Below are 26,320 nucleotides of genomic sequence, written 5' to 3' on the forward strand. Positions count from 1 at the left end.
TGTATTGTATTGTATTGTTGTTGCTGGTGATTAATAGTTTGTTGCTAGTTGTGAATGTTTCTCAGTCCTCTCTTGGAAAAGAGATCCTGATCTCAAGGTGAGGGCCTGAATAACTCAATAAACAGTCTGACCTATTTGAAGTCATCAGGGAAACTTTCTCACATAAATGACTTGTAGTAAAAATACTTCTGAGGCAAACACGGATTATATTTTGACTCTCGTCAGACTCTAAACATGCACACCGGTTACACAAGCTCAGAAGCATGATGAGGCTGCTCTACGCCTCGTGCACAGGTTAACACCTGACAGGATCCTCAGCGCTGCAGGCTGGAGCGCAGACGAACACAGGTGAGCACGACATGACGGCGGTGCAGAGATCAGAAGTTTGTCACTAACCTGACGAGCAGCTCCAGAGACACCACGTTGCTGCAGCATCCGACAAACACCAGGGCGATGGCCAACACTGTGGCCATGGTGACCCGCCGCAGAGAACAGACGCGTCCCTTTATGAAGCGTTGGACGATAGGTGCATTCCTGCAGAAGAGCTGCGACGTGTGATGTTCCCTGCTTCCTCAACAACTCCACTTCCGAGATGGTGCTCTAAGTTACCGCGGGCGCTCATGGGAGTTGTAGTTCGTCTGTGACATCAATGTGAAAGGAGTCCGTACTGTCCTGCTCGTCTATTGCCTGGATACCGAATAGAAGGCAAAGGTCAGCAGGAGTAAACATCAGTGGGAAATAAATAGGAAGGAGAATAAATGAATGAGTTGTGAGCAACGCACTCACTGCGCAGCCGCGTGCGTGACGTGCTGCGTCATCGGTAGAGAGGTTTTCAAGACGAAGAGGTCTCACTCTATGGAGGACGATACATCACATAAGTATAAATAAATGTTGAAATATATTTTAGACATTTATTTATACATGTATTTATTTCTGTATTTATTTTGTGCATTTGTTTATGCATTTATTCATGTATTTATTTATACATTTATTTATACTTAAGTCATGTATCATCCTCCATATAACCGCCTGAATTTACAAGCACCAGCCCAAAGAGCAGGAAATGGCTGAAACGTATGGGCTGTACCCGTTTAACTATTGACTTGCTTTATCAGATAAATGAATGAAATCTCCTTAAAATTCGATTCTAAGAAATTTGAAAATAAATGGAAACCAATTCATTAAACGATATTAAAGTTATTTTTGCATCAGGCGCACAAACACGAGTGCAGGCTTTAGACAAGCAGCTTCCCTACATAGACGATCTTTGGAGGCCAGCGTAAAGACGTTGCTGTGGAGGACGTGTCTGTGGCACAAACCGCTGGTCCACTGCTGCGGAGGCATCATCACTATTCTGAGCCTCAACGTTCAAATCCGCGGCTGTGATCCGCTGAGTTCCGAGTGCTTTGGTGGTTTCTCCAGCGGACGTCACCATGATCTCTCTCACAGACTCTCAGAGTAAGTTCCGCTTGTGCTGTTTCTCTGCTTTGTTTCTCAAACCTTTTCAATCCGGTTCATGTGTGAGGATCAGAGCCTAAACGCTATTGGCTGAGAGCAGTGTGACGTAATGTGTCATACGTCATTGCAACTTGTTTAAACCAAATAAAGTAGGGATAACTCATATATGTTTTACGTTATATTTTGTCAATTTTATTTCATATTTTTTACTTTACATGTTTTCATTATGACCTTCTATTTTTGTATTTTTATTATGTTTTCATAATTTGGTTATGTTTATATATTTTTATTATTAAGTTACATTTTCTTTATAACATTATATTTTCATTACTACATTATTATCCTATGATCCTAGTTTTTATTCAGCTCATTCATTCAATAAAACTCTGTTCATAAATACACAATGGTCCTGACCATGGAAGGATTACTGGAGGGGCACAGGGGCCCACAGGGTCAGGGGGCCCCAGTGCTGGAGCTACTCTCTGAAGTGAACATTTCTTATTAGAAAGTTAATTAAACAATGGAAAAAAAAGAAGCTCAATTACTTCAAAGATACACAAAACATATACAAAGATATTCCATTACTCCCCATTACTCCAAAAACAAGCAACATTACTACAAAAAGATTCAAACTTGGGTTATTAAGTAACTATGACCAATAGACTGGAATTATAGATGGACAACATGACAGCTCCCCAAAAATGAAGCCATTGCATCTTGATCTACCCCTGGTGGCTGGCTGCAGAACAGGTCATAAATCCTTCATGTTAGTGGATAAAACCTGGGCCAAGCTGAAATGTCATAGTCAAATACATTTTTCTCCAAGATAGTTTCTGTTGCTTTAGGTAGTTTTTATCACAAAGATGTTCGTTCAGGTGCTTGTTTATGACAAGTTTGGTTTTAATTATTGATTTGAGGCTATGAATACCGGGTGAAACATCATGATTGACAGCTGATTCAGATTCACATTAGGTTCAGTGCATGTATCAAAGGGACCTCCATACTGCAGAACTCACAAAATGATAAATTAGAGGACATGCATTAATTGATTAATTGAAAGAAATCATCAATTGCTAATTAGTTTATTCATTAGTTTCAATTAGGTTTAACTCATTAAGTTCTATAGAGACTAATATTTACTCCATGTTTTGCACAGGGTTCTGTTAGTCATTGTTTGAGAACTGTCACTGTCGTGCTTTTTGTTATACTCCACAGCTGTGGCTTTGTCTACAGAAGAACACATTTTTGTTTTGATAATACTAATGTATGATATGTGATATAACCATGTGCACACACCAACAAGTCCTTTTGTCTCTTAACGTCTCCAGAGATCGGGATGGGGCTGACAGGGTTTGGCGTGTTTTTCCTTTTCTTCGGGATGATGCTGTTTTTTGATAAAGCTCTCCTCGCCATTGGAAACGTGAGTTGATCACTGATGTCAACACACTGTCAAAGATGTCCCTTGTGTTGACTGAAAGATGTCTTGACCTGTGATGTTCTCTGTGTTTGTTGTACAGATTTTGTTCGTCTCTGGTCTGTCCTTCGTCATCGGCCTGGAGCGCACGTTCAGATTTTTCTTCCAGAGACACAAATTCAAAGCCACCAGCTTCTTCCTGGGAGGAGTGTTGGTGGTTCTGATCGGCTGGCCGATCATTGGAGTCGTTCTGGAGATCTACGGGTTCTTCCTCTTGTTCAGGTCAGCTGGAGCAGACAGAGAACAAACTCACTGTCATCATATTCTTGAATGAACTTGAACTGATTCACATCTCCCCTCATTCTGTGTAACAGGGGGTTCTTCCCTGTGGCAGTGGGCTTCATCAGACGAGTTCCTGTGATCGGCTCTTTGCTCAGTCTACCTGGGATCAGTTCTGTGAGTATCACGTCCACCATAAACCAAGAAAACTGAACATACATTTCAACTATTTGAGATTCGCTGTTTTGAGGATTTATCACAAATACTCTTTAGTCTATCTCTCTGGGTCTGGTTTACAAATAAATCTGAATTAAACTGAAGTTGTCTATGTAGTTAAAGGATATATTTGATATTTGATATTTGATGTGATGCATCTTGTTTTATTGGAGCCCAAATTCAAAACTCTATTCAGTTTACTATTTGTGTGTAAAAGAACTGGAACAGTTATCAAAACAATAAAACACATAAACAGGAAAGACAGATAAAAACACACTGACAAAAAAAATTGCTTGAAATTAACCATACTTTATTTTAGTTACAGTAATTTCACATTGATTAAATATTCACTTTATAAATATTGTTCTGCTCTTGTTTATTTTACTATTATTTATGTATTGTTTTTTTAATAGATTATAATTTCTATAACCTAAAACCAGGCAAATATAACCTGTATAGACCTGTATATAATCTAGTGGTTTCCGGGCTTTTATCAGAGTGAGAAAGAGTTAAGGTACAGCGTCTATGTTGCTGTGAACCCGGCCTCCTGGGATTCTCCTCTAAATCTGATAGTGTGTGAGGCCTTCACAGGTTCATAAAGACAGTGAGTGTTCAACATGATTCACTCAGTGTACTCTGTGCTGAATGTGATACACTGTGACACACTGTACTGGTCTCAGCACAGCAGATATTTTACAAATCTGTCGCCTTTTCAGAGAAATGTTTTATCTCATCTCATGATCCCGTCAACATCTGTTTAATAATCCCTTTATTTCTAATGTAAGTCTTTCTGACAAGTGTTTCAGAAAAAAGAGAAATCCTCAGATCTCCATCCCATCAGGTCGTTTTGGTTTTAAATGAATGCCCCCCCCCCAGCTTTTATTGTTTCAGAACCAAGTCTGTACAAAACAAATGTAAACTAAAGGAGAAGTAGAGTGGTTTATTTTACACTACTGTAGGATCCAAGATTTATTCCCTAGGAAAAGTGAGAAAATTTCACCCTGTCTCGTAATGTTTAGAGACATTGAAGGGATTTGTTCTTGGCCCACGTCCCATCCTCCAACCAAGTTTCATGGAAATCTGTTAAGCAATTTTTTCGTTATCCTGTTGAGAATGTGAGCAACAAAAAAGCAAACAGACAGAGGTGACAACATATCCTCCTTGGAAGGGGTTATTATATCTATCAGAAAGTTAGTGCATATAGAGTTTTGCATTGCATTTATATTATTATTAAAAAATATACAGTGTATCTACATCAGTATGTTGTTTGTGTTTTTTTTCTGTGGCCTACAACTAACCCTGTTTTGTCTTTTTCATTTTCAGCTGGTGGATAAAATTGGTGAGAGCAACACGATGGTATAACAGTGGGTTGTTTCCTGTTGGAGGAGAGTTTTAAGTATTTATCATAGCTTCTAACAGTTACTGTATATTTTGGTCATTGCCACTCCATGACTGTGAATCATCGTTTATTTTTCTGCACAAAGTTCGTATGCGCACATTTGACTGACGTGAAGTTTCGTCTGTCAGATGGAAACAGTTTTGGACTTAGTTACCTCGACAGATTTTTGATTTTAAAGGTTGGAAGCAGGTCTCCCTTTTTTTGTATCATTTCAGTCTTGATATTTATGGACTGAAAATGTGGGACCACTGGATCCACTCCCAGAGAGTCTGGGGCCTTTTACAGCAGCCACTACTGCAGATCGTGCCTGAAAAACTCACTGAGAGCTTTTTTCTATCAAGTGTTACTGGAGTTTTGTACATTATACTGAGGTGGAGCTAAATGTCACTGAGGTTGGTTAAAGGTAGAAGAAGCTTGTTGTGGAGATGTTGAACTGTTACTTTTGTAAATGCAAACTTGAAATAAATTGACTTTCATACATTCTTTTCTGTTTTTTTTTTCGTTGTCACAGTTTTAAATATGTCAACAGGGATAATTTATTACACTAGGCTGTAATAAATGTGCGTCTGTTATACCTTTTTACTCCTTTACTATTAAACAATAGGACAAGGTTGTGAAAACAATCTGTTGTATAGTTTTTGGTTAAACTGTAAAATACAACAAATTTGAAATATATTTTTGTATTCTATATCCCCCTCAATATTGGTATCAGACTTATTTTTACTCCCTACTATCCTTAAGAGCCCCCATAAATCCATATCGGTTGGGGGATCACTGGTCAACTGCCCAAAGAGTTAGTGATAATATCACAGAGGGAGACACACTGACTGCTGACAGATGCACAACTATTACAAGGATGAACAAATGAACCACAATGAGACACAAATGATTGACAAAGAAAACCCAGGATGACAACAGAGAGGCATCAGAAAAGATCTCCAAACAGATTCAAAATAAGTGAAAGGATTTTGCAAACCTTTGCCAAAACTAACACTCTATCTTGTCGTGTCAAAGATCTGCTCCAAAACGTAGTGGGTCATGTCCCACCCCTCCAAAAAATTACTTGGAAATAGGTTCAGTAGTTTTTGAGTAATCCTGCTAAATGTCAGACAGACGTACAAATGACAGTGAAAACGTTGCCTCCTTGATCGAGATAATGAGAAACAAAACTAGAATGGCTCTCAGTAGAGCACAAACCTCCACCAGGGGCGAACAGTCCGCTTAAAACCAATCAAGTTACAACAAATAACACATACACACCACTTTGTATTTTTTAGTGCATTTATATTTTCCCTGGTCAGGAGGGTGACAGGTCCATCGTCTTCTTTGTTCATAACTGTGTTTGTTGGGCTGTGTTATAAAGTGCAAAAGTCACTTTTTGCAGTATGACAAGTAATGACTCATGCATCTTTTTATAGAAAACATCATAAATTCACAAACATTTGCAGCTTTTACCCGATCTCCAGCCTCAGGCGTCCTGCAGGTGTCTCCACCCACATACAGGCTGTCATCACCTCAGCTTTACCATTCATAAACTCTCACCAGTGTCGACAGTGACCCAGTGAAGCTGCTGCTGCTTCTAATGAGGGACCTCAAAGTTCCAAACTCTCATATGTGTGAGTGGTTAATGAGCAGTGGCGGTTTTAATAGCACCTGTCAACCTCGTCAGCTGAAAGACAGTTTAATGTGTGACGTGATTCAGTTACACATCAGCCCCATCACTGACGCTGGTGATGAGGGGGTTTCTTCTTACTAATTAATTCATTATTAATTATTAAAGAAAAGAGAGGATCACAAAGCACAAATCAAACATTAAGACTCAAACTGCAGCCGGCGGGACAGCAAATTAACGGTGAGCTATTATTATCATTATTATTATTAGTTGTAATAATTGTGGTTGTTGTTGTTTTCTTATTCCATTCACAAGAGTTGAATTAAGATTTTCCTTCACTTTGACAGTCTGTGACAATTATAATGTGAATTTAATGTTTTTATATATATATATAAATATATATGTTTCACCTGAAGTCCCAATATTCACTGAATGTAGAATATAGATGCTTCATATATAGTCTAAATTATATTTGTAACTATGTTTTGCACCGTCCCTTTTAGTTGCAATATACAGGGAAGTTGTGATGATAGATATAATAAATGATCTTTCTCCAAAATGGATTTTTCAATAACATTCACTGAATTGATTTGAGTGTGATTTAACTTCCAATGTGTGTGGGTTAAGTTAGTTAATATAAAATATGTGTTTTTGATAATTTTACATTATTAAGCACCATATACACATTCAAAGTGGTTTACTACACACTATAAATATGCTTTGGGCAGAATTAATAGTTTGCTATATTTAGGAGTCCACACATGGAAGCGGGTGAGCAGATTAATGACAATATTATGGAACAAAGCTGAATTTACATAAAATATAGTATAAATCACAACGAATACATAAAATATCATAAAATCTACAGGGAAACTGCATGATCGGTTTCAGCATGTGTGAGTTAATCAACACTTGTCCTGTATCTGCGTACACTTGTCATAAACCATTTATTAAATGTTTATACACTGCTTATTAGTGTTACATTCATTTTATTTTATTGAATTATTTTCTGTGTTAATTAATGTCTTGTGAAATTGTGGCAGATTACATAAGATTATTTCACTTTCTGCTTCTTTTCATTCAAGATTTGAGATGTTGTGTTTGCATTTACATTGTTTTGTTTGGTCAAAGAATAAAATAAACTTATAAAAAATACAATAGATTAGGGAAATACAAATCAAATGTTTTCAACTGATGGGAAAATATAAGTTTGTAGTAATTTTTAAAATTATTATGAGTCATACAATTTGCTTGATTTTGTATCAAACAAAATGTCGTTCCAGAGTTCAGCGATGTCTCTAATAGTCTCGTTGTTTGTGGTGACGTTGGTGACTCAGTGCTGGACGGCTCCACAGGTGAGTGGCAGCTCGCGTCTCTGGGTTTTGTAATGAAGGTGTAGAAGCATCAGTGTGAGATGAAGCTGTGCTGTTGATTTTCCAGAGGAGGAACTGGACTCCACAGGCCATCTTATACCTGAAAGGAGCACGTAAGAACACATTGACAACACAACTGCTCTGCTTTTAGTGTTTTTTCCACAGTGGCCATATTGACATGAGGTGGGAAACACGAGTGTCGCTCATCACTCTCATTAAAGCTGATCATCTTGTAAATGAAAACCTCATCAGTGTGATTAGTAGCAGATTTGTTTACATGATAAAGATGGCTGCTGTGAAAAGTCTGCATAAAGAGAGAAAACCGTGTTGGTGTTTTACAGAGGGACATCGCTCAGTGCTGCAGCGAAACAGCCGAGGCAAAGATGACACTTCACTCTCGGGTGAGTTTAATATGTAACGCAGACATACATTTATCCTATGATTAAAATGTTACTAATAAAAAAAAACATTTCAGTTTCGAAGTCTGAAGTAATTTAAAGGAAAAAGTTGTGTAAGCAGTTGTTGCTGTATATTTGGTTCTTAAAAGCCTGTTAGATGTCCAGTAAATCAGATTTTCAAAGGGTTTATAAGTAGGTAAACTATACTGGTGGATTTTAATAATATTGTACTGGAGGAATGTTTAACAAACTGGCGACAGATGGCTTATAATAGAAATATAAAGTAATTATTAAATCCACTCGTTTTTATAAAAAGTGCCATGTTAGAAAGTGGGATTAAACATCATCAATCTCATTTTGTAACTAGATACTTATCTCATTAAATTAAATATCAGCTTTTATTTATCAGCACATGTATTATTGGAAACTATGAGGTTGATCTTGAGTAATGGTCTCTTCCTCCTATGTGGCTAGATGTTTGCTTGTTATTTCTCTCCAGCACATGTTTCAATTGTAGAGTTTCTTTGCCAAACGTCCATGTTGTGTGTCTGTGCAGTGACTCACAAACTGAGCGGTGATGGACTGGTGATATCTTGGGCCTCGTCCGTCCTCCTGCAGCTTCTGCAGCGAGCCGTGGAAGAAGGTGCAACCCTGAGAGACGTCACCAACACGCTTCCTGTCAATCATCCATCATATACGTTTTTTCTTCCTCAGGTGGACACAAATTAGACGATTCCCCAGATGAACATAAAACATTACTGTTGCTGAACTGAATTGTTTTAAAATGTGCTAGATGAATAAAACTGTCTTACCTGTGAGCTTTTATTGTTTAATTATGAGCCATCTTGAATTGATCGTGTTTATCTATATTCTCCTCGGTGAGATTCACAGTATGTGTTCAGCGTGAAGGGGGTTTCCTCCTTTCACTGTGGTTCAACTAAAGGAAAACATTTTAGTTTGTCAGCTTGAGGCGACAATTATGTGATTCTCAGCGCACAGTGATTAACACCAGGCTAAACAGTCAGACATCATCACATTGTCCACACGGGGGTCAGCGGAGGAGTCGGCCCACTGAGTTTTATTAGACAGAGCAGCTCGGGTCGTGAATGGGTCAGACGCAGGTCAGCAGGGGAACTGAACGCTTCATCCAGATTATTCTTAAACTTCAATCAGAATGAAATTCAAAATAATTTACACCACTGCCAGGTAAATACAAATTTGGATCACTGGTATAAGATTTTTTTTATTTTTTATTAAAGGCTTTATGTAAAATATATAATTTTTAATATTCAGAAACTTCATCTGAGGCTGTTACTAACCTGAACATCTACAATAAACCATAAACAACTCAAATAGGATAAAATTAAATAATATATGAATAATAATAATAACCAGGGATTTGTTGTTGTTGTAGATTCGTGCAGTAGTGAGGCCTCACCTGGTCGGTGCATGAAGTGGAATCAACCTGTGAAGCTAAAACTTTAACGAGGACATCTAGAGGGGGACAGAGAGACAGCTCACCTTCAAAGTAAAAGTTCAGGAGGCCGGAGGTTTGATTTGATTAATGAGTAATGAGTGACCCTTACTCCTTGTGCTAGTTGATGGGAACAACATGTCATTTATTTGATCACCGAATATAAACTAGAAAGTTTTGCATGAATTTTCTGAATTATATTAAATTACATATGTCCCACACTCTGATTCTTGTATGGCGTCAGAAGCCAAGGTTGGAAACTACTTGGTTATTCTCTAACAATAGGTTTTTAAAGCCTTTTAAATCATCCAGTATCTAAAATCCAAAAATATATATATAAAAAAATATATATATCTGCGCAAATATATGTAGTAAAGTAGAAAATACAATGGTTTTCTCTGATATGTTTCTCTGAAATTCTCTGAAACCCCTCATCTGAATGCTTTGGACATTTTCCGGATAATGTCTGAAAAATACCATTTTGGCCTCTTTATTGAAAACCCCAATATATCTTCTTCTCTTTACTGCTTACCTTAAACCCTAGGCTCTACAATCTTACACGTTGGAAAACAACAGGCAGGAAACTAATTGAATTTTTCTCATATATGTGTTAATAATGTTAATTCAAATTCAAATATCTGGTCTCTATTTTCAGAACATAAAAACTCTCCTGAATTGAAATTGATGAGCTGCATGAATCGAGAACTAAATTAAGTTTGTTCAGATCATTAGGATTTCAACCAGTTTCCCAACATGCATTTCTTCAGTGAAACCTGTTGACATATAAAGATAGTTTGATTGCTGGAAATTGAGAGTATGAACACATGAACTTTTACAGAGTAATTGAACACGTGCTTTTATTGCATTACCAAACTTTATTGCACATCAAAGCAACATGAGTGACACATGGTCCGAACGCTGCAACACAGTCGAGGAGAGCAGTGGGTGGAGGTGTAGCTGGAGGTGGTGCTGAGGATGGTGCTGAAACTTCAGAGTGGAAGTTGCTGATTTGCAGCTGGGGAGGTGCAGCTAAATCGCCCACCTGGTGGCCATCTAGATGTCCTGCAGGTCCTTCTGGATGTCCCACAGGGTGTTGGCACTGTCCTGCAGTTGGGCCACTTCGTCTTCTGTCAGGGTCATGTTGACCACGCTGGCCACGCCCCCGCTGTTCAGCACGCAGGGCAGACTCAGATACACCTGATCATCGATTCCATACATGCCCTGTCAATCAAAACACCACTGTGTGTCTGAGAGTGTGTTTATAAAACCATCATCAATTTAAGATCAAGGGGTTTTGGTTTAGAAGAACATTTTAAATCAATTGTCCTGATATGAGCATTAAAATCAAAATGTATTAAATTTCTTATTAATAATAGGGATCAAAAAGAGAAATTCTCCTTGTAGGACAAACAGATTGAGTGTGTGAACGTGTGTTACCTGCACCATGGTGGAGACTGGATGAATCCTGTTCATGTTCCTCATGAGGCTCTCTGTCAGGTCAGCTACACTCAGACCGATGGCCCAGTTAGTGTAACCCTTCAGTCGGATCACTTCATAAGCACTGAGACACACACAGAGACAACTTAACACACTCAACTTTTAACAGATCAATGTGGACTTATTACTGTTAGATTTTAAATTATATGAGGACACCATACCACCCAGAGGCGGATCGACTGCTGCTTTTTTCCTCTGTAACTGGATTCATGTTGATATATAATGAATATAAAATGCAATTTTCAAATTGTATTTTCCGGGACACCCACCTGATTTTCATACAAATGCTAATTCATACACATGACAGAGGACGACATGGATCAAAACTTTCCCTATATTTTGATGTATTATTATTACAATATACAAAATAAGACAATGAAAAGTGTAGTTAATGTGTAATACGATTGAATTGAGACAAATATTTTTGTGTTTTACTGGAGTAAACGCCCCAATATTAACAATAAAATGCTAAACCTATACAGTGCTATATTCATGATAATTTTAAGTTTCGATTAAATTTTAGCTTATCGTAATAACAAATTAATTAGGCATCAGAACGTTGAATCAAAACATCTTAATGTAGGTATTTTGTCACAATATTATCACGTTAATATTTAATGAAAATATGATCCACCTGAGTGGACTCTCTGAAGTGAACTCTACCTGTCCACCACCATCTTGTGCGTCTCCTTCCAGTTCTCTTCGTCACAGTCGGTGCCGATGTCGGGGTTTAGCATCTGCAGGTTGACTCCGGCCACGTTGGTTCCGCTCCACACAGGCACTACAACAAATGTTCAGACCATCACACTCCTCTCACGAACTGGACATATGACCGGGATTCTTCCTTTCTTTAGTTTGCTCACAGGTAAGTTAGAGCTGTAACTTACCACTAGTATCTCCATGTTCTCCCAGGATCCACCCGTTGAAGCTGCTGGCGTGGATTCCCAGTTTGTCAGCCATCAGGAAGCGGAAGCGGGCCGAGTCCAGGTTGGTGCCGCTGCCGATGACGCGGTGCTTGGGGAGGCCGCTCAGTTTCCAGGTCACGTAGGTCAGCACGTCCACTGTTTGAACAGAGCTGTTAAAACATCATCTCTGCATGAGACCCAGAAGACGAGTGAGGAAACGCTGGGTGGACGGTACCTGGGTTAGAAACCACGATGATGATGCAGTCGGGGCTGTATCGGACGATCTGGGGGATGATGTGCTTGAAGATGTTGACGTTCCTCTGGACGAGGTTCAGCCTGCTCTCCCCCTCCTGCTGACGCACTCCGGCTGTCACCACCACGATGCGGGAGTTTGCTGTCACCGAGTAATCTGACCGAGGAGGAGAAAGAGACAGTGAAGAGGGTGATTGATGTATCCTGAGGTCATCAGGTCTTTTGAACATCAGCCGCTCTCACTCAGGAGACCCAGCCGAGGTTGATCAAGCCTCAACTTGTGCCCTTGTTGCACTCTCCTACAGATTCACGTTATTGATCCTCCCCTGGCACGGACAGCTCCAGCAGCTCACTCACAGATTCCAATCATTTGTGTTTTAGGATGATCAGCGAATATGATGGGTAATATAAATAGTCCCGTTTGTAATTTCGACAGGTTCAAAGAAGCGGCAACTCGATACCTGACGGGATTCAAACTAATCGCATGATTTGGATATGAACTTACCTTTGTCTGCGACTATTGTTGGAGTTTTGAGGAAGAGGCTGCCGTGCTGCAAGTCCATCATCTCCCCCTTCAGCTTGTCCTCCATCACGTCCACCAGGGCCAGCTCATCAGCCAGCTCCTGCACACACAGGAGGTCAGAGGCTGCATGACTCTGCTTCACCCAACTATAAACTCATCCAGCAACATATCCACTCTTTACAGTTTGAGTAACTGGTTGAAGTTATATCAATGCATAAGATCAATGTGTTAAATATGTAAAGAACCTGACCCAATGGCACATCCACTGTTCATTTAAAACTACAGATCTCTGCATATGCTGTATGTGCTGCCCTATGGCCACATTATATCATGTTCAAAATATTATGTACTTTCTGCTGCGTTTTTTAGATGAAAATTCATCTTGTATCAAATATATAAAACCAAAAAATATATATTTTTACCTGTTTTCCTAATCCTTTACCTAGTGACATTGCAAATAGTGACCAGATTTTTATAAATAAACATCTACTGAGTATTCAAAATTAGGAAAAGGGATTCGTCAATGTGATATAATTTAGTTATTAATAGCTGGAACTATTGTATTTGCAATACTTAGATTGAAATTATGATAATCAGTTTAGATCAGTATTTTATTGTCCCACTTGGAGTCATTTGGCTTAAGTAGCAAGCAGCTAAATATGTTACAATATACTGTGTACTTTCTCTCTGTATGAGATTAGTGTTTTCTGGACCTGGTCCCTTACAAATAAAAGTAAACTAGTTTGTTGCGTCTGTTCAGACAGGAAGCGGCTGCACAACTCGAAGAACAACAGAAGCTTGGTTGAACTGATTTGGTATCACTGTAGATTTCCACAAATTGTTTTTTTCTTTCCAGTCTGCCTGTCACCACACCTTCGTTAGCACCGTGCAGGGTTAACACCCAGATCAGACACCAAGAGATCTGTAATCCACAGTCAGCCTCTGATGATCCTGGCTGTTACCCAAACCTGTGACAGCAGCAGGCTGGAGGGTATCATTTGAGTTGAGGCAGAACCAGTGGGGGGGGTTCTCTTACCCTGAGCAGGACGCTGATGGCACAGGCCATGCCGACCTGGCCCACGCCCACCACTGTCACTTTATTCCTGGGCGGCTCAGGAGGACCACTGAAGACCGGGGTGATGAGCTTCTGCAGGATTGAGGCCATGTTAAAAGCTGAGGAATGGAAATGATAGATGTAAACAAGAGTCAGTCATTCAGTGTGTGTGTGTGTGTGTGTACATTTCATACAGAGCAACACATCCCTGCAGCCAAAGAAAAGGCTGCGTGCACAAACTTCATAAATACTGCATTCAGGATACAGCACGTCACAGTCAGAGTACAGAGGAGTCACATATTAACAGTTTTCTCATTATCACTAATGGATGCATGACCTCTGAGACATGATCTAAATTTATTACAAAAATAGAGGAAAACACAGTGACAGCTCTGTCCCACATTTCTCCTTCTGCAGAGTTGACCTTCAACAGAGACCCACTGCAGCCAGACACAGAAACACCAGCGTTATACTTGCATTGCTGGGCGATGCTCCGAGCTGCGAGGTATAAATACCAGCATGTGATCAGCATGGCAGACTGAGAGGACACCTGCGGTGGGTTTCCACAGAGCTGCGTGCGCCCTGCATCCACAACACTGTCAAGTCTGTGCGCTCCAGACTGAGGCAGGTATCCGGTCAGCTGCAGCACGCAGCACATGTGACTCAGAGCCGGTGAGCCCCCCTCCTCCCTCTCCTCACCTCTCCTCCCAAAACGGGGAGCGGAGCCAAACTTGACTGAGTGACTGCAGACTGTGGAAGGAGTTACTGTAATCCCTTAACGCTGCCTCCATCTGCCGCACCAGCTCTACTGATGATCATCAACCATAACCTAATTGGATGTCGTCTATATGGACCAACTAATTGATGTCTATTTTTGATAATTGGGAATTTATCAAATAATTTACCATAATTATGTCTCTAAAATAAGCACAATCCCATGTAATAGCCTTAACTTCGACTATATAACCATTAGATACAGAATCTGAATTTAATGCAGTTAAAAATAATAAGAGTTGATTGTTTATTTAGAATTGTTTCAGTACAACAGAGACATTAGACACAGAGACATCTGGATAATCCCCTCATCCGGTCCATTCATTAGACCTGTGACACTGGATTACTGAGAGAAAGCGTTGCACACTTCAAGCATGTAAACACAAGCGGTTAATGAGGTGGCTTATCCCGCAAGGTCACAGAGGGGTCGCTGGCCTCCACAACTTTTAAGTGTGCAGAATAAATGTATGGTCAGTGTCTCAATGGTCGAGCAACAGGAGAGTCGTCAGATTATTGGCTTATAATACGAATGTCGTATAGAAACACAGATATGTAGAGACCTCATCTTTGTCTACTGCGAAGACACATTGAGTCGCACTTTCTACTTGAACCCAGACATTCGAAGTAGATAAGACGTTCAGCTGTTTGATGAGAGGTTAAAATAAACATACAACTAAGGGAAGCAGGTGCACTTACTGATAAAGCCACATATTTAACTGTAAAGTGTAACGTATAAACACAAAGTAGAAACTGTTATACAAAAGGGAGCATACACAATATTTCATGAAAGTGTCCAGTCTCAGTGATGCAGATGATGGTTCTGTTACTGTATTGGTACATTTGTCAACATCCGCTGTCAAAACAATGGTCAGCAGATTGTGGATTTTATTATTATTTTATTATATATTATTGATGACTAAACAAATGTGACTTGCAGTCTAATGTGGGTTAAGCGGGATCTGAGCTCAGATATACAGTTGCTGTTTACTTTTACTTTCTCCATAAAAAGACTAGTCCGTCTCAGTCAGATTTCTCAAAGCTACACAAAATGAAAACATGGTTGTTCACCTGTTGTCGAGGGTCCGGCTGAGTTCTTGTCGTGTCTCTGAAGCTTCAGGAGGATTCTCTCTGAGAGTGTGTGTCCTCCTGCTCCTCTCTCCTCTCCCTGCTGTGCTGTCAGGCTGCAGTCTGCTGGATTTATTTGACTAAGTCTCTCCATCCCCTACAAAGTCTCAGTTTGGCATTCGAACAGGCACCAGCTGCTATTTTCAACAACAACAACAACAACAGGCAGGCAAAAACAACAATAACATGCATTCCCTTTTAAATAACTGTTCCAAGTACCACATTGATGCAGGTGTAATGCCCACATTGAGAAAGGTTGTCAATAACATAAATGACCATTATGATTATTATTATTGATCAGTATAGATTATTTTTTACATCACTGCACTGGTAAAGATCCAATAAAAGGCCACTGCAATGTTTTGGCTGAAGATTTTCACATTAAAATGATTCCATAACTTAACCTGCAGAGACGGGAGCTACATGGAGCCTCTGAGCTGCGGAAAGAGAGTGGGGTCTCAAAGGCCTTAATAATAACAATTAGAACTGGGCCGTTGTAGCCCTAATGGGCCCGAGCACAGGCAATTTCAAGCCTCTTGCAGTCGGTGGAGAGAGAGCGATCGATGACCAAGCACACTTCTCCACGTTGCATCGCGTTGCATGCGTTTAGCACACAGTGGCAAGGATAAACGCTTCACTTCCTGCGTCCGTCACGCGATGTCGATCCTTGCCTCCTAATTGCTCATTACGGTCCATGCTATCAAATAGCACATCACACTGTGAAAATGTTATGTAAATCGAATGATATTTGTAAAACAAAGCTTACTTCCTGTTGCCAGTAGGTGGCACAATCACTATTATTACGCACAGACTAATATGTCTGTTCAAGTAGGCGCTCTGATGTAGCGTGAGCAATTTTGTGTCAATTGGACGATGTTACCACAACTTAATTTTCACACTGATCAGCTGTGACCATGAACTAATATTAATATATGGATGTGTTCAGGTCAGGATTATGATCATGGGTCAGTAATTTTGGGCCGGTTCGATAATGCAGAGTGGATTAACAAAGTACTTCCTTTTTCATGGCGAATCAGTAGGTGGCGCTATAACGTTGAGGAAATATTGACACACAGCGCTGTTCAGGCTTGGTCTCTGATCATGAGACAGAAGCTTGGTTGTGATAGGACAATGCACACTGCAGTTATAATATATTCCTCTTTTTTGGCGAACCATCAAAATGTCAAGCCACACCACGGTCACACCGTGTAACGTAGATGTTAATGATTCTCCTTTTACTCTCAATTATGAACTAGTTATCTCTCAACATTAATTGTCAAACATCTGTAAGTGTAATCCAACACATTAAAAATGTGTGAATGAACTCTTTAGCCCTGGGGTAGAAGATTTGTGCCTTGGGTAAACAATGGTCTTACACTGCCATCTGTGACTAATACTGCAGGTGCAGCTCAATCGTCTTGATTTGACTCATCAAACTTTGACGCCACGGTCACACGGTATGACGAAAAGTTGGAATTTGAGATAGTATAGATCTCCATCATGTGTGCAGGCATACAGCTGATTAATGTCTTTCATGTAGGGATATGGCTGTGTAAACTTAATAAATGTTTATATTGATAAAAAAATCTATATCCACGAACATTCGATAGAAGAGAATAAAATGTGATACATATATATATATAGGGTCTGTCATATGCATACATGGAAAACTACAAGAACCAAACTGGTGGTGCATGCACAGGCCTAAACTGTGGTTCTATGACTCTTGCATGTGTACATCTGGAACCGTTCTCCAGCTCTGCAGGAGGATGTATCTGATACACCTTCTTGTGCTGCTGTGTCATTTGTGAATATCCTCTAAGGAGGATAAATTAAGGTACATCTTATCTTACCTTATCTTAAATACATCAACATATGCAAGACATTTAGTTTTTTATCGTTTTATTTGGTGCGATACTATCATTGTGAGGACATTATTATTGTGTATGTTGTTTTGAAATCAAATTGTAAATCCCTCTGTAACCAGTGCGAAAAATATAGGTTCAGTTGGAGCCCAATGTGTGAATGCCAAGACACAGGAGACACAGGTTGCTTTTAAATATAGTTTGTATTCACTTTCACTGAACACAAAACAGTGTTTCAACTAGTCAACAAAAAGTCATGGAAAACTGACGCTGCTTCACACCTAAATCATTTGAGACCTAGGTTACACCTCCATTAACCTTGACAGTCCCCACAGCAGGTGAAGAAGTTAAAGTCAGCACAGTTACTTGGGGATGTTGGCGCAGCTGACTTCTTCCCCCTACAGCACAACCCCAGAATGTTGCGGACTCTCTTCCACAATGAAGCCTTCTTTGGTTTCTCTGTCTTCTCAGGCAGCCCCGTCTCCTTTGGTTTGGGAGCAGGGAGAAAATTGGAGAGAAATTCTTCCTCAGTGAGCTCAGGTCTGGAAACATAAGGTTTATATCTTTGGAGGATCTCATCAGAAGTAACCCTGAGCTTCTCCAGATTTGTTAGGAAAACATGACTGTTCATCTCCTCCTGGAACTTGGTGTTGATCTTCTCCTGGTTGGTTGTGGGACTTTGGCAGACCTCATGATAAGAAGCTATGATATTCTCCAGCTCTTCTTGGAGATCGTACTTCTTCTTCTTCTTCTTCTCCTCCTACTGGAGCTCGGTGTTGAACTTCTCCTGGGTGGTGGTATGACTTTAGCAGATCTCGTGATGAGAAGCTTTGAGCTCCTCCAGCTCTTCTCGGAGATCGGACTTCTTCTTCTTCTCCTCCTGGAGCTCAGTGTTTAACTTCTCCTGGTTGGTTGTATGACTTTGACAGACATTGTGATAAGAAGCTTTGAGCCTCTCCAGCTCTTCTTGGAGAATGTTCTTCTTCATCTTCTCCTCCTGGAGATCGCTGTTGAAATTCTCCTGATTGGTTATATGACTTTGGCAGACCTCGTGATGCAAAGTTTTGAGATTATCCAGCTCTTCTTGGAGAACGTTCTTCTTCTTCATCTCCTCCTGGAGCTTGGCGGGGAACTTCTCCTGGTTGGTTGTGTGACTTTGGTAGACCTCATGATAAGAAGCTTTGATATTCTCCAGCTCTTCTTGGAGAGAGTTCTTCATCCTCTTCTCCTCCTGGAGCTCGGTGTTGAACTTCTCCTGGTTTGTTGTGTTACTTTTGCAGACAATTTGATAAGAAGCTTTGAGATCCTCCAACTCTTCTTGGAGATGGTTCTTTTTAGTCTTCTCCTCCTAGAATTCAGTGTTGAACTTCTCCTGGTTTGTTGTGTGACTTTGGTAGAAATCATCAAAGGACGCTATGAGGTTCTCAATCTCTACTTGGAGAATATTTTTTTTATCCTTCTCCAACTGAACCTCATTGTTAAACTTCTCCTGGTTGATGATGTATGCCACCTTCAGCTCCTCGTAATCTTTCTGAAGATCTTTTTTATTCTTCCTCTTGATGGTGTGGTTTACCTGACAGGCGATCTTTGTGGCGCTGAGTGCTTCTGCATTGCTGTACTTTTGTAACTGCTCCAGCGCTTGCTTTGTTTTCTTTCCTCTGTTAATGGACATTTCCTTCAGTTTTTTCTGTCGAAACAGCTCTTGTTTTTGCTCCTCCAACTCTTTGCTCAGCTGGATCCTCCAGCTGTACTCTGTCCTCAAGTTGACATTCTCCTTGGCCAGAAGGTCTACGAGGTAACTTATTTGTTTTGATGGCGTGTTTCTGTCGTTGCTTCAATTGCGTGTTTGCATTTACAATTTTTTTAACAATATTTTACATTTCTTATAAAAGCTAAACGGAGCGACCCAACTGTTTCCTTGAGGAATTGATCAGCCACTTGAATGCAAATTATATATAATCTATTTCTTCTTGGTCTTATTAAACTATAGCCTATTCTTAGTCCATTCAATTTCTTAATCAGAATAGAATTAATAATTGCTTAAATATCTGTTTTTATATCCACTTTCACTTTAAATACGTTATGTCATTATTAATAGCCACCATGAGATTAACTGATAACATTTGACTAACATGCTTTTAAAATCCTACAAAGTATGGACTGTTCGGGGAAATGAAGGGAAACATGTCTTTTAATAACAAGTTTATTTTATGATACACTGCCTACATTATCATAAATAAACAGATTCAAAATCCTTACCCACATAACCCTTGTCGTTTCTTTCCAATGTGGGAGAGCTGCCTGCTGATGAATCAGTTGTGTTGAGTCGGAAAGGTTCAGATTAAGATACAGTTTCATACTTGCATGTTTTACATATTGCTTTCAAATGGTACCTTAAAATGTGCTGTAAAAAATGTGTGTTTAGAAAAATATGAAAATAGAAACTAAAGATGCCCCAGAAGTCCTCCCGCTCCCTGACATCACCCCCAGTGAATAAATCCACACACCCCACCAAAACCTACAGCATCTTAATTCTGGCAATTTGAACAGGCAAAAGTAGTCGAGAGCTCTCTGAAGAGAATACACTATTCAAAAAGATTAACTTTCTCCTTGCGTTTTCTTCGCGAATCTGCCGTGTCTGGACACACGCAATCAGTGTCGTGGGCTATGTGGGTGCACGTCAACAGCCAGTCCTGCATTAAGGACCGAAGTATCACAGATCTAATTAAAAAAAAAAAAGAGCGAAATAAAGATGGTACAATAGAGCACTAAAAACCCAAAGCATGTCAACTCATATGGGCACACCGGCAGGGCTGGAGAAATCAATCTATGATCAAACACGGCAATCAATCAAATAAATGGTAGATAATCAACACTAAACAATTCGTTTGCAAATTGATGAGGATGCTGAAACAAGATGCCGCCAGTAATAAAGTTTCATCATCTATTGACAGTAAAAGCCATGATTACAATACAGAGTGACCAGAATAATCAGCCAGAGCCATGAATCCCCAAATAAGGACGAGTCAAGGAGTGGTGGATTAAAATAAAGTTATAATTTCACCTAGACTTTGGGCTGATTCGCCCGGTGCAGTGATGTGACCTGACCATGCGTCTCCTCCCAGCACAGACCACAACAAAAAGGTTTGAGCTGAGTTGACCTGAGCACCTTTGAAATAATGCTTCTACCTAAGTATACAGCTAATTCTAAAATTCATAGAGAAACAAATGAAGACATTCTGTTATTAGTAGGAGCGCTGCTTTGTGCTTAAGGGGAGGGCACTAAGTGCTAACAGTGTCCAGGCACTTCACCGTAAGGAAAACACCTGGCACGGACCATTAGAAACTACAGTATGACCTTCAAAAACTAGAACCATGCATGAATAAACTGGCCTCTCCACTCTGCACTTTTTTCTACAGACGAGGGTTAAATACACACAAAGACACAAACAATTCACAGGTTAAAATCAACATTAAAATGAGTCTCTTCTGACTGCCACAAAAACAGTGTTATCGAGAAGCTACAGTTTGAGTTATACCTCCCTCTTGTGGTGGGAGGAAGCTGAAACGGAGAGAGGAGAAAGTTTTCATTCCGATCGAATCTGTGTCATTTTTCTGACCGTGTAGGAAAAGATAAGAGGTGAGCCGAGGTTTCTGCTGGAGCTGTGGTTTGCTGTGGCAGGGAGGCAGATGTGGGCATGGCGAGGGACTGCTGAGGGTCTTTAGTTGCCTGCGTTGACTGCAGCACCGGCGCTGCTGCTGATGCCCAGGTAGCTGGCTGCGCTGTCTGCAATACCCTGGAGCGGGACGATGACGCCGTCCAATAGGCCTTTGAGGGTGTTGATCTGTTCTACATCCAGGTTCTGGCAGGCATAGTAGAGAGAACCACCCACCCCAACGAGGAGCAGCATCTTGAGCAACACAGACAGAAAGCCTTGTCGGCCTGAGGGTTTGCTTGAAGAGACGTCACTGCCTGGTCGAGAAAAGGACTCTGAGCAGGTGCGGCTCTCAGTGTGGACGCTGCGCAGAAGGCGGGACTCATCCAGCCAGTACTCGCTTGGTTTTAGCGGCCGACCGGCCGCCCCTCGGATCGGACGCCTGCAGCTCGCACTGATTAGAGAAAAAAATTGTATCACAGTTTGTATTAACTTGACAGAAACTTAAGGACCAACAAACTAAGTTTTTCCGACGCTTTGAACTACATCCATGATTTCCCCCAGCTGACGTTTGCTAAGCTGGTAAAGAGATAACTGTACCATCTTACACCAAAGACCATGTGGGGTCAATGTCTCTAGTATTAGTCTTTTATTTCAGAGGGAACAAATGTCGCAATGAAAATAAAGCCAATTCCATCCACTGCTCAACACCATTAAATATGGTTAAATTAGAGAAAGCTAGTGATGGAGCCTTGAAATAGGACCCAACATTTAATCTAAGGTGAATTGAATGGCTTTATGGCGTGATTCACGTGCAATCCCGAGAAATCAATAGTTACCTGATGCCTGTTGGTGTGCTTATCTCATTGGCAAGGATATCTTCAACAACGCTCTTGCTGGCCTTCTTTGGCGTCTCTTCAATAATAACTTCCTCCACCACCTGTCAATTTAAAAAGAAACATGTTAATACTAATGGAAAGAAAATAATTATATTCCAAGCTGGAGAATGTCAAAATATCCCTCACCTTGGTTTGTCGTCTGCTGCTGGCCCTGACAGTGACGGGAGCTTTACCTCTGCTCCTCACAGGCCTCTCTACCACAGGAACGGGTTCTGGTTCTGGTTCTTGCACTGGCACAGCGATCTCCTCTGAAAAAACACAGGTGATATAAACAAACAGTGCTACAAGGGGACACAGATTGTTTTCACTAAACGTAACCTGGTTAACCTCGATAAACTTGTATGATGTAGGTTATTGGAATTTACAAAGACTATGGGCAATGTGCCATCAGAGCTCACCGTCTTCCTTGTCGCTGTAGTGGTCAGAGTTTGTGTTGCCGTTCTGGTTAGAGTCTGCCTTGGGGAGAGTTGTGATGTCTGTAGGAGCTTCAGGTTCAGCCGGAGGCTCATCTAAGACCTTCTGCAGCTTCTTCTCATACACTTTACGTGTAGAGGCTGAGCGACGGGGAAAAGGATAAAAACAATATTGTTACATATTTAATAGGATGAGTAACCTTACAGATCTTCAGTGAGCACAATTTTCACCTATCAGTTATTGCGTTCACATTACACTATTAAGATCAGTCAGGTAAGCAGGTTTCAGTAACAAATATTTATTTATAACAATGAGGATATCATTTAGTATATGCATTGTTCTAACATTTCAGTTTTATTTACTGACTGATACTGCAGCAGAGTGGTCTCGCACTTGTTGGAAACAAAAGTAAATGCTGTTAACAAAATGTGATTTGAGTGTGGTCTTTGACTTGTCCGACAGTGGCACAATAACACAAACCATTATCTACGTATCTTTGGTATGTCTGAACTTTACAATTTTTAAAAATCATACTTAACAAAGTTGTTAATGCTAATAGTACATGATAAAACGTATTGATATATAGTTTTATTAATCTTAGCACTTTCCGCAGGTTTTAGAAAATATATTCAAGACCAACCCCAAACATTATAGACAATTGGGACATTGTTTAGAAGATAGGTGGAGGGGACTAATCCATTAAAACTAGACAAAACAAAAAAAGATAAACTAATAAATTCCACGTATTTATTTTATGTTTAGCCCTGGGTACCACGGTTATGTACAGTTTGAAAAAAGTAAATGTTTTTCATTAACTGATATTCATACTTGCATGAAAAAGCTGATTCATTAAAGCATGAAGAAGAAAGAAATGACTAGACCTGGTGTTTGGGTTATGATACTAACATATCAAGATACTTTCAACTAATATAGATTAACCACTTAAAAGAAACACAAAATATCAGTTTTAATTGTTTAAAAAAAGTCAATTGATGTATAACGGATTTTACAGAAGTGCAAAACCATAACAGAATAATTGTTTGTGTTCTGAGTCTTTGAATGACTGGAGTGTAATTGGTACTCACCAACAATGGGACCTGACTCCACACCATGCTTTGCCAGCTGTTGTTTCAGATCTTCATCTGTGAGATCTGTCACCTCCACCTCTGCTGTGCGAGGCTTGTCCGTCTTTTTGGTGGCTTTCTGCAGAATAATCAAAGATCAATAAATCACACCAAACCCCATAACTCACACTTTACGATACAATCATCGCTTCAACCAATAAAAACGAACAAAAGCTCCATTGTGTCGCTGCACTTAAAAAAACTTACTCTTCCAGAGCGGCTCTTGCTGGACACCACGGGGGCGGGCAGCTCCTCGTCGCTGGAGAAGGTGTCTGCTGGCGGGCTCGGCTTGTTGTTCAGCACGGTTAAGTTCTTCAGGTACAGCTGCACGTACACTTCTTTCTTGTGCTCTCCGCTGGGAAGTGGCACGTTGTTGGCGGAGAGCTCGTTCTTCAGTTTCTCTTTCGTGAGCACCGTCGGGTCCGCGAGGAATTCAGCCATGCTTCTTCACGGCGCTCTCTCTCTCAGTCCGATGCGAGGTTTCGTGTTTCTTTCTGCCGCTTCAGTCCGCAGCTGCAAACAACATCCGCAGCAGCGGGAACGTGAGCGAACAGCGCTGTTGTCAAACACGACTGGCGCCTTCCCGCTACTCGCGGGGGGTGGGGGGGAAGAAGCGCGGCCGGATGGAATAAACACCTCGTTCTGCTTCTTCGCCCGACAGTTACAGCACTTCCGGCTAACGCGGAATTTTCGAAAGCAGATACGCGCTAATGCTGCGAGCGGAGCTGGTGCCGAAATTGAAATTTCAGCGGCGGTAGCGTGGCTGCGTTAGCTTAGCTTAGCTTCACACCGGTCCACTTGCTTCTGTCTGTCCGCGGTCGCAACAAGGCCACGCAACAAGCAGCACCGTTATTGGACGGAGCCCGGCAGTACGCCGCGCGCTGATTGGCCCGCTATGAATGGAACAGTCGCAGGCCGCCGCCACAAAGAAACCTCGCGCTGAGTATTTCAGATGGTGATTTACACTAATCACCCGGCGACGTTTACACCGATGATCCCTTTACTGACTTCATTCTGTGGACGAACGGGACAGAGGCGGGTTTAAAACAAATTCGAGTCGTAGCAAGCGACAAGAGAAATACCTTAATGGCGGTTTGATGCTGCTGATCGTTTACCAATGTTATGACAGCTGCAGTTTCCCCCTGCGACGAATCACGGCTGTCATGTGAATCTGCTCCAATTCAAAATGGACAGGTTGCATTTAATATCAACAGTTACAGTACATGTACAGCAATACATCTGATATTGGAGAATCATCAGATTTATAGTCTTTTGGACCCCCTGTGTATATACATATGGGTAACTTAATGGGTCATCAACAGGGAGAAATTAGTGGTACCTCAGACTAAACGAGTGCAAAAAGCTAAAAACCTAAAAATGTGCTCATGGACAACAAAATATTATAAGTAATGTGAAAAACTAAAATAATAGCATGAACAGAACAAGAGAAAAAAGATGTATGTACTATGATTATTTCACAGTTTGATATTAAAAACTATTTTAAGATGCAGCATTACAATTCAACAAGCATCGGACTTCAAAAACGTATAACTTGACACTGGAATTCAGGAGGGGCTCTGAGAGGATCTTTTGTAATAGATACAAGAGATTGTTTGTTAAACTTTGTATTCATCTTAAATTTTCAGACGATAATAATAATGTAGCATTTTCAAATTTTAGATTAAAACTAAAACTATTATGTGCGGCCTATTTTGGGGCCCCCACGTTGGGGCCTTGGGTGCTCAGTTCCACCGCTCCTCTCACTTACACACCCCTGGTTTAAATATTGCATAATGCAGTGGTGAGCAAATGTTGTAGATGAAAACTGCTCCTATAACAGAAGAGGGCAGCATGAGACACATTATCAGGGTATCAGCAGGTCTGGAGTTTTGTACAGTTCCAAATGTGTTTCCTCACAAGAAAGGCTCAGACCGTTAAAGAAATTTGAATTTAATTCACAAACTGAAATACTCTCTCTAGCCTGCTTTAGTTAGTAAGGAGATCATTTGTTCTAAATTTGCACAACAGAAGTTCAATATCAACCAGGAACACATGTCAAATTCTGCTTTTAAAATCGTAACACAGTAACATATTCTAATTTCCCTGTTTTTTTCTGACCACCAATGACAAACCCAAAGGAGCTGCATTTATTATAGAAAATACGTAAAACTGCTTAATATTAACCATTGAGAGGCTGCTCAAAATTGTGTCAAATGATTGTCCATCGTCTATCCCATAAATTAACTAATACAGTACTCGCTGGTTTCTGGACATCTGGAAAAAAAAGGGGCCCATCTCTATGTGTTTGTGTGCTGTAGAAGATGTTACACAACTTAATAGCTCAGAGTGAATTAGTCAAGATTAGAGCTAAATCCTAAATTAAACTAAACCAATCAATCTTATTCATTGGTAAATCCAGCCATCCATTTTCTGTTTTGCACATGTAAGTCTAGATTGTGTAAATATAATTAGTCATATTGATAAACATTGTTATACATTGCTGAAAAGTACTAAGAAAAATGTGACACAATAATAAATTATTTTTTAACTGTATTGCTTCTCCCTCATGGTCTTTGTACAGTGTCATTGTGAAACTGGTATTTAAACTG

General features: G+C 40.3%; 4 protein-coding genes across 5 annotated transcripts; 2 read left to right on the forward strand and 2 right to left on the reverse strand.

The window, feature by feature from the left end:
* The first annotated feature begins 1,255 nt into the window (after positions 1 to 1,255).
* LOC128443960 (vesicle transport protein GOT1B) lies at positions 1,256 to 5,249 on the forward strand. Its single transcript, XM_053426216.1, has 5 exons — positions 1,256 to 1,458; positions 2,787 to 2,878; positions 2,976 to 3,154; positions 3,247 to 3,328; positions 4,691 to 5,249. Exons 1-5 carry the CDS (start codon positions 1,434 to 1,436, stop codon positions 4,727 to 4,729), a joined length of 417 nt encoding a protein of 138 aa, XP_053282191.1. The 5' UTR covers positions 1,256 to 1,433; the 3' UTR covers positions 4,730 to 5,249.
* Positions 5,250 to 7,670: 2,421 nt separating this feature from the next.
* LOC128444143 (spexin prohormone 1-like) lies at positions 7,671 to 8,878 on the forward strand. The gene is made up of 4 exons (XM_053426449.1): positions 7,671 to 7,733; positions 7,819 to 7,864; positions 8,093 to 8,152; positions 8,706 to 8,878. Exons 1-4 carry the CDS (start codon positions 7,671 to 7,673, stop codon positions 8,876 to 8,878), a joined length of 342 nt encoding a protein of 113 aa, XP_053282424.1.
* A 1,798-nt stretch (positions 8,879 to 10,676) lies between these two features.
* LOC128444534 (L-lactate dehydrogenase C chain) lies at positions 10,677 to 14,395 on the reverse strand. 2 transcript variants are annotated; one of them, XM_053427063.1, is made up of 8 exons: positions 14,332 to 14,395; positions 13,837 to 13,973; positions 12,783 to 12,900; positions 12,261 to 12,434; positions 12,008 to 12,181; positions 11,784 to 11,901; positions 11,061 to 11,184; positions 10,677 to 10,844 (listed from the first exon to the last, which is right to left on the reverse strand). In XM_053427063.1, exons 1-8 carry the CDS (start codon positions 14,384 to 14,386, stop codon positions 10,677 to 10,679), a joined length of 1,068 nt encoding a protein of 355 aa, XP_053283038.1. In that variant the 5' UTR covers positions 14,387 to 14,395. The 2 variants fall into 2 exon arrangements, with proteins under 2 accessions (XP_053283038.1, XP_053283036.1); XM_053427061.1 differs by lacking the exons at positions 12,261 to 12,434; positions 14,332 to 14,395 and having other exon boundaries at positions 13,837 to 13,965.
* Positions 14,396 to 19,805: 5,410 nt separating this feature from the next.
* tmpob (thymopoietin b) lies at positions 19,806 to 24,535 on the reverse strand. The gene is made up of 6 exons (XM_053426514.1): positions 23,919 to 24,535; positions 23,673 to 23,790; positions 22,572 to 22,727; positions 22,300 to 22,421; positions 22,114 to 22,214; positions 19,806 to 21,728 (listed from the first exon to the last, which is right to left on the reverse strand). Exons 1-6 carry the CDS (start codon positions 24,150 to 24,152, stop codon positions 21,341 to 21,343), a joined length of 1,119 nt encoding a protein of 372 aa, XP_053282489.1. The 5' UTR covers positions 24,153 to 24,535; the 3' UTR covers positions 19,806 to 21,340.
* Between the last annotated feature and the right edge of the window lie 1,785 nt (positions 24,536 to 26,320).

This window comes from Pleuronectes platessa, chromosome 7, assembly GCF_947347685.1.
Source record: "Pleuronectes platessa chromosome 7, fPlePla1.1, whole genome shotgun sequence".
In the NCBI taxonomy this organism is placed as follows: domain Eukaryota; kingdom Metazoa; phylum Chordata; class Actinopteri; order Pleuronectiformes; family Pleuronectidae; genus Pleuronectes; species Pleuronectes platessa.

Coding starts and splice junctions, on each gene's coding strand:
- LOC128443960 (XM_053426216.1), top strand. CDS start 1,434: ATGATCTCTCTCACAGACTCTCAGA. Junction 2,879..2,975: donor CTCTCCTCGCCATTGGAAAC/GTGAGTTGATCA, acceptor TTTGTTGTACAG/ATTTTGTTCGTCTCTGGTCT. Junction 3,155..3,246: donor GGGTTCTTCCTCTTGTTCAG/GTCAGCTGGAGC, acceptor TCTGTGTAACAG/GGGGTTCTTCCCTGTGGCAG.
- LOC128444143 (XM_053426449.1), top strand. CDS start 7,671: ATGTCTCTAATAGTCTCGTTGTTTGTGGTGACGTTGGTGACTCAGTGC. Junction 7,865..8,092: donor CTTATACCTGAAAGGAGCAC/GTAAGAACACAT, acceptor GGTGTTTTACAG/AGGGACATCGCTCAGTGCTG. Junction 8,153..8,705: donor AGATGACACTTCACTCTCGG/GTGAGTTTAATA, acceptor GTGTCTGTGCAG/TGACTCACAAACTGAGCGGT.
- LOC128444534 (XM_053427063.1), bottom strand. CDS start 14,386: ATGCTGATCACATGCTGGTATTTATACCTCGCAGCTCGGAGCATCGCC. Junction 12,901..13,836: donor CCATCAGCGTCCTGCTCAGG/GTAAGAGAACCC, acceptor CTGTGTGTGCAG/GAGCTGGCTGATGAGCTGGC. Junction 12,435..12,782: donor AACAATAGTCGCAGACAAAG/GTAAGTTCATAT, acceptor CTCCTCGGTCAG/ATTACTCGGTGACAGCAAAC.
- tmpob (XM_053426514.1), bottom strand. CDS start 24,152: ATGGCTGAATTCCTCGCGGACCCGACGGTGCTCACGAAAGAGAAACTG. Junction 22,728..23,672: donor GGAGTCAGGTCCCATTGTTG/GTGAGTACCAAT, acceptor CCCGTCGCTCAG/CCTCTACACGTAAAGTGTAT. Junction 21,729..22,113: donor AGCACACCAACAGGCATCAG/GTAACTATTGAT, acceptor TTCTCTAATCAG/TGCGAGCTGCAGGCGTCCGA.